Here is a 7386-nt window from a genome sequence, read left to right as displayed (position 1 = left end):
ACATAAGATCCCGCGATCCAAAATGGATTTGGCTGGCGTGTAACAATTAATCGTTAGAGAACCATCGGACCCAAATTAGATTTAATTCTGAAACTAATTTAAAACGATTACTTTTTAATAATGATAAAGAAGTTAAATTTTAAAAGTAGTATACGAAACCGAAAAAATTGCAAAAATTTAATAATTTTAAAGAAGATAAGTAAGCTAAACAAAGTATGAAGCATAATTTTTACTTTAATACTTGCAAGGATAATACATTTATAAGTTTTTTAATCCAAAAAATATGAAAAAATCTTTGTATTTTGTTTCAAGTGAAGTGATGGGATAAAAATTAAGATAACATATAAAAAATGCTTTTGTAAATAAATTTATAGAAAAGCTATTAAAAAATATGATATAAAAACTTTTGTTCAAAATCAGTATTAGTCATGGGATTTTAAATAAGGTTTTTAAAAATAATCTAATTCAAACAAAATGAATATAACAATCTTTTAATACTTTATGAATGGTTTTATTTGGTTTCGAAAGTTATTTTATTCTTACATTCTATATTTTCTCTAAATTAATAAGGTGACAGCCGAATGTAATTTACAATTTTCTGAATTTCCAATACAAATATACAGGTGCCTATATAATATATACTTTTAAGTTTCGATTCAATAAATGTCCTTCAAATGCAGAAATATTTCCCGTATAATTAAATTTTTTATATTTTTATTACTTTTTATTCAATTGGTCAAAAAAAGAAAAAAAAATGATAATGGAATGATCTCGCATATTATTTTTATCAACAATCGAGAAAGATAGTTTCTACCTTTGGAAGACATCATAAAGATAAAACTACTATTTAAATAGGTTTCGACAATTCATTAAATACTTAATAATATCATTTTCGAAAATTCACAAAGTCTTACATAATATATAATATATATAATTAATCCAGCGACAGGTCCGCGCTGGTTTTCGCTTTTTTCGCGAAATAAAACTAAGGCAAAATTAGATGAGTTACATTTGTTTCTATATATATATTCATGGATTATAATTCTTTTGACAAAATAAATAAATTTTTATATATACGTTGTAATTATAAATTACTTGAGTATAAGAGATAGTTTGCAAGTGCAGTTCAGAAAAGGAATTTTATAGCTATCAAGTTAAGGATTCTTTTTTAAATATAAATATGATTATAGAAATTTAAAATTGAGTTAATATTTAAAAAGTAGCATATTATTTTAAAAATTAATTATGACTAATTGATTTGTTTGACATATATAGTAACTCATCTGAGAAGTACATAAATCTAAAATTCTGGATTTACAAACATGTTGAAGGACTGTTTAATTTTTTCTAGAGATGTTTTTCAAATCCATGCTCATAAATATAAGTATTACATTAAATAGTTATTGAATATATTATCACTGAATTATCAATTTTATTTTCTTCCCTTGTACCAGCGCGGATACGCGGAAAAAACTACTTTTTAAATATTAAGAGAATCCGCATTATGTCGGAATACTCTCTCGTGTTCCCTTTTTTTTCTTCAGAAGTAAATATATTATATAATAATACTCGTCTTTTTTTAAAAAGATTTTTTGCTTTATTTCCGCAACGAACGTAGAATTTTTTTTCTGATAAAACGGCTAAAATCGTTTTTTTAAAGCTCTGCTATCACTATATAATAGTACGACGGACTTTAGGCAATGCTCATAAACTTTCACTAAAATTTATACAACTTTTTTTTTCGAAAAGACGTTTTACGAACGACTCTTTTATGATTATTTTCATAGTAATAATACTAATTTTACATGATAAAAGTATACGTATAGTGGAAACGATATATCTCTTCCTTTTTTTTGTTTAGATTGGTCTCAAAAACCGTTTTTTTAGACTCACAAAGAAAGTTTCTTATTTAGTTCGTGAGTCTAAATGGAAAACTTTATAAAACTATAATTAAAAAAAATATTTATTATCACTAAATGATGAAATTTTTGTTTCTTTATTCAAAAATGAAAAAATTTGAGTCAAAATAATATTATTTTCTGAAAGTTTTGTTTGAATTTTTAGAGGAAAATATTTAAAAAATGTTTGTATCATTTTCATAAATAGGATCAAACTTTTCTTGAATTCTTATATTTTGCTGTTGGCAATTTAAAGAAAAATTCAATTTTTCGACTTCAAAAATGTTTTTGTATAATTTTTGATAATTTTTAAACTTAACTAATTAGTTTAAGTTTTAAAATTAACTGATCAATATTTTTCGGTAATTTAAATAATCTTTTTTGTAACTTCATCCAATAACTTTTATAATTTAATAATTGAAATTAATACAATTAGATTAAATTTATTATTTTTGTTTTAGAAAATCGATTTTTGGACCAAGATAAATGCATGTTTAAAGAGTTTTGCTCAATAAATTACAATATTTTGCATTCGATACTTTCTGACATATATCTGAATAATATAAACTTTCCAACAGCATTTTAAGGTGAGAAAAGACTATAATATTTTAAACTACAGAATGAAAAATTTTAAATATTCATTTTATAGTTAAAATTTTTGTTTTTTCTCACTGCATTTTTAAACTGACAACATTTTTTTAATTTATAACAAATTAACAACTAATATACATAACAATAAATAAATTACATTGAGTAAATGCAGCCAGTTTTTTTAAATAGAATTTCAAATTTGAAGTAACAATTATAGATTATCGTTATATATTGTATATAAAATAGTAATCGAAATTAGGTGTAAAGTAAATAAAGTGTAGCTTATAAAGTTAAAGAAGAAGTTAGAGAGTAAGAGAGTGAAAGTTGACTTTAAGTTGTCAAATAAAAAATTATTTTTTCGGTTTTGAATTTTTCTTTTTCAAAAAAGGTAATTGTGTACAAAGAGATAGGCAGATCATTTTGACGAACTGATCCACGAAAGGACCGTTTTTAGGAATCAATCAAGCGTCAAGTCGTTGTGTTTTTATACAACATACGATTTTTAAAAAAAATTTATTTCTATTGTACAAAAAAATGAGATTCTATAAAAGTTAGAAATTTCGGACACTTGGATTTTTTTTAAATATTTGGTCATCCTTTTAGTGGACAGAATTTTCGTGAATGATCGGACGGACAAAACTGCCTTTTTCTCGGTTTTTCTAATTTTTTCAATTCCTTTTTTTTTTTCATTTGAGGAGAATTTAAATTTTTTATACGTATTTTTATTTGGCAGAATTTTCAGTCGACTTTCACTCATTTTAAATGAAATTATTTCTGTTACATTATACTCGAGCAAATCTCTCTCAATTCCTTTAAAGATTGAAATAGAACTTTTTTTTTCACTATTGATGAAAATGTATGGATTTTTTTTCTACATTCAATATATCAAGGTTTTGTTAGGTATTATATAAAATGGACATGTTTTTCCTAGAAATTCTGAGAAAAGAAAATTTGTTCCTCGTTTTTAAATTTAAATACACTTTTTTGTATGCGAACCTCTATTTAGTACTAATTACAACGACTGGCTACAAAATGCGCTTCAAAATCGAGGTATAAATTGGTAAACTTCTTAATATTATATAATAGCATTTAACGTGAAATTCGTTATAATTTGTTTTGAAAATTCAATAACTTCTACTTTTATTTTGTTATCTTTTCAAATAACATATTAATTTATTACTTCAATTATCACATATGTTAGAACCGAGTTAAGAACTTTATAAAGCGATATTAATTATAGTTTTTTTTCTCCTTGAGTTCGTTTTCTTTATTTTACTGATTTTTGTCACTTTTTTTGGAATATTTTGTTTCTTGAATGTTTTTTTAATCGCAAATTTTAGCGCACTTTTTTTTCTGCCAGTCATTGCGTGGCACGCCGATTATTTTTTTTCTCATTGCTAATGAATACTGATCTAGTCCAATTATTAGTTTTCTATAGTCTGTTTGCGAAATTTCGCTTCTTTTTCATCGTATCAAAATTGTTGGTATAGTTTTGGGGGATGGTGTCTCTTTTTAGGGGTGTGGGGGAGGGGGAGATATATTAGCCTTGTTACTTGACTTTATATCGGGCAAGTTTTAATTGCACTGGATTGGAAATTTTTACGTGCACCGCAATTTCTTCGACCGGTATATCACGAACATCTTGTCCACCCACGGCAATTATTCTATCGCCTCTTACTATTTTTCCACTTTCTGCGGCACAACCACCGGGCACCTAAAATGAATGAGAAAAATATGTTTTATATTTGATATCATGTAAATTTCTTAATATGTAGAACAATATGTCATTAATTTTTTTTTCCATATAACTGCGGTCGGCGAAAACGAAAATGGTGTTCAATTGAGGGTCTCAATCAAAGAACCGGTTATAATTTTTTTAAGCTCAAAATCATTGCCCTGTATGTCAAAATTTTGAGTCTTAAAAACTTATAACCGATTTTTTGATTGGGACCCTCAATTAGTTACAAATTTTGGCAGCCCATCCGCCATTCAGAATAGATCAGTGAACACGACAAAAACTTAAATTATTAAATAATTTAAAAAGCATTCAGACAGTATTTTTTAGATGCTATTAATTACTTTTTTTTGAAAAAATAACTCACCACTTCTGAAACGTAAGCCCCTTTTCCACTTTTATAACCTATCAAACAAAGTCCTGATCCTTTCCCAGACTTTTTCTGAAGATCGACTTCGAATTCCTCCACTGCTTTTGGGTCACGATGTACAATCATGTGGACCTGTAAAATTAATATTTTGTATTTTCATCGGTCATGTTATTCAGTGGTCTCGTGTTTTATAAGCTTCAGTATTGCAAAACTATTGAATGAATAACAACTTTATAGAAAATTTAAGCCAACTGAGGGCATAATTATAACTTTTTTTTTAATTTTATGCGTAGCAGTATTTTTGATATATTTTGTACTATGTTTCGAAAAAATAGTAATTTACTTACAGGGCCATTGACGATTTTTAGAACAGCTTGATAAGCTCTTTCTTGTTCCATTGATTTCATACTTTCTTTATTTATTTCTACCACTCGATCTCCTGGTTGTAATCGTCCATCTTTGCCGGCTGCTCCATCCTGATATACGTCGAGTATAAAAACTCCATTCTGATAAAATTAACAAAAGAAAAAGGAATTAGATTATTCTGTTAAAGAAGATTACAAATTTTTTGTTATTAAGCTTCTGCAATGGAAGAAATTTTTCACCTTACAAAATTTTTTTTTTTCCTTAATATAGGAATTCAAAAATAACAAGAAAAATAAGTAGTCGAGTTTAACTAAGTTTTTTCTCGCGTTTTAAAATTTTTTAAAAACACTTTTTGTGTTTTCTTATATTAGATTGAGATTTAACTTTAAATATTCTTTATCCATTGTGTTCAGAAATCCTTCGAATAATCTATTTTTAAACTATGGCCTAGAATTAAGAATGACAAAATTTCTTTTTCTGCAGTTTTTAAATAAAGTGTGGGAAATAGTTTAAAGAATAAACTCACAACAGGCGAATCATTTCCTCCAATAACAATGAAACCAATTGGTTTGTCTTTTTCTTTTGGAAATTCAATAGTAGTATCTTTTCCAGTATTAATGGCACAGTCTTTTGGATCTTTTGATCCTTCTGGTTCCTTTGGTTTTTCTGGCTCCTTGGGAATTTCTGTTGAAAAATTTAATTATTTTTGTTTATCATAAAATATTTGGCGACTTATTTCACAAAATTATTAATATTAGTAGATTTAGAAAAAGTTTAAGTCGAATACTGTTTGTTAATTGTGGCCTTGGGTCGAACAGTATTCGACAAAAATTAAGGCCCTTGAAAAAAATACCGAAATGAAAAAGTTTAAGGGAAAAATTTGTAAATTAAGAAAAAAATTTAATTCACCAATTTTATTTGGATCCTTGCCCTCTTTAATGGCTTTTTGTCGAAATTCTTCTTCTTGAGCAACTTTGCTTTGATTTGGATTGCACACTGTGAGATTGACGACTCCCTCAGTGTTTTTCAAAAGATTTGTTGCCTGTTGGCAAATATTTAGAAATTTTTAATAATTTTATATAATTATTTTCAATTATACTATATTACAATTATAATTTAAAGATTTCAATTTCGTTAGCATTGTTTTGTATGCAGATTAAATTGCATTCTTTTGTTTGATACGAAAGTTAATTTTTTAAACTTTTCAATGGTTATGGGTTAGATTTTCTCAAGTGGACCTTAAATTTTCAAAATTTGAAATTTATTAGTGTAAATGTGCAAAAAGATAGTTCTATTAGAGTTACGAATAACCTGTAAATTTTATTAAAAAATATTAAATTGTTTATTTTTTATAAACAATTGAAATTTTATGCATAACATTTCTAAAAAATGCATAACTTTGACAAAAATTGACGAAACTTGATGATTCTTTTTGCAAATTAATTATGAAATTCCAAACTTTATAAAAATAATGTTTACTCCATCGAAGCTCTTAATTTGTTATAAAAAATAATTATTTATTATAAACAAATTAAAAATAAAACGTGTTCTGGATAACCATATTTAATTTTATAAATAAGAACTTTAAGAGAATTTATTAAGGATTGCATATCAAAAAGAAAAAATTGTTTCAAGCAAATATTTGATTAATTATGAATTTTTTTGTAAGCGCGCGCAAGCTCCGTGATGTGGGCTCCCGCGTCTGACGAATGTCGTGTGCCCCGCTTTGCACGCTTTAACTTGTTTATTTTGGAAGGTTTTCTTTCATAATTTTTTTCAAATTTGGTTTGTATGTTTTGAACTAAAATTCAATTGGAATACTTGTTTATAATAAAAATAGTAATACATTATTTTATTTATATTATTTATTTATATTATTTATTTATACTTTCTATTTTAAGTTTATTCATTGAAAAAAAATATTCTTCTTTTGAGAGGAAAATTCCTTTTGAATCAAGAATATTACACTTAATGGAAGAGTATTTTGCTCTTAAGATAAGAGGATTGTTTTTGAGCCATATTCAAGAGGAAAATATGCATTAAAAAAAGGAATCCGCTTAAAACAAAACTGTTTTTTTGTTATTTAATTGTTTTCAGTTGAATATTTCTCGCTTCGAAAAAAACATGTTTTAACTGATTTTTTTTAATTCTATAATTTTATATATTTACTTGTAAACTTTCGTACCTATTAAAAATAAAAAGTAGTAATACAATATATTTTACTACTAAACAGACTACAATTTTTTATGAGGGTTTTAAGGCAATTTCCTCGGTAAGCATAATGTGGTAAAATTTTGTTCAAAATTACGTGAAAGTAAAAAAAAATTTTACTCAAACTGAACGAACTTTTAAAAAATTTATATTACAATATTATCTTTTTATAAATTAAATTTTACAAAATCCTCAAACTGAAAGGATTTTTAAAA

At 25.6% G+C, this 7386-nt stretch overlaps 1 protein-coding gene across 3 annotated transcripts in view; it reads right to left on the bottom strand.

The window, feature by feature from the left end:
* Window positions 1-489: 489 nt before the first annotated feature.
* The window catches only part of LOC122509159 (inactivation-no-after-potential D protein), a 131824-nt gene continuing 124927 nt past the window's right edge, over window positions 490-7386 (bottom strand). For all 3 annotated transcript variants that reach the window (XM_043622981.1, XM_043622980.1, XM_043622982.1), the window contains 5 exons: window positions 5870-6002; window positions 5487-5644; window positions 4942-5100; window positions 4592-4726; window positions 490-4203 (listed from right to left, as the gene is read on the bottom strand). In XM_043622981.1, the coding sequence (XP_043478916.1) occupies window positions 4039-4203; window positions 4592-4726; window positions 4942-5100; window positions 5487-5644; window positions 5870-6002 (750 nt within the window). In that variant the 3' untranslated portion in view covers window positions 490-4038. The remainder of the gene's footprint in view (window positions 4204-4591; window positions 4727-4941; window positions 5101-5486; window positions 5645-5869; window positions 6003-7386) is intronic.

This window comes from Leptopilina heterotoma, unplaced genomic scaffold (assembly GCF_015476425.1).
Source record: "Leptopilina heterotoma isolate Lh14 unplaced genomic scaffold, ASM1547642v1 Lhet_6, whole genome shotgun sequence".
Taxonomy (NCBI): Eukaryota; Metazoa; Arthropoda; class Insecta; order Hymenoptera; family Figitidae; genus Leptopilina; species Leptopilina heterotoma.
Note: the sequence above shows the minus strand (reverse complement) of the source record. Positions and strands in the feature narration are given on the sequence as shown.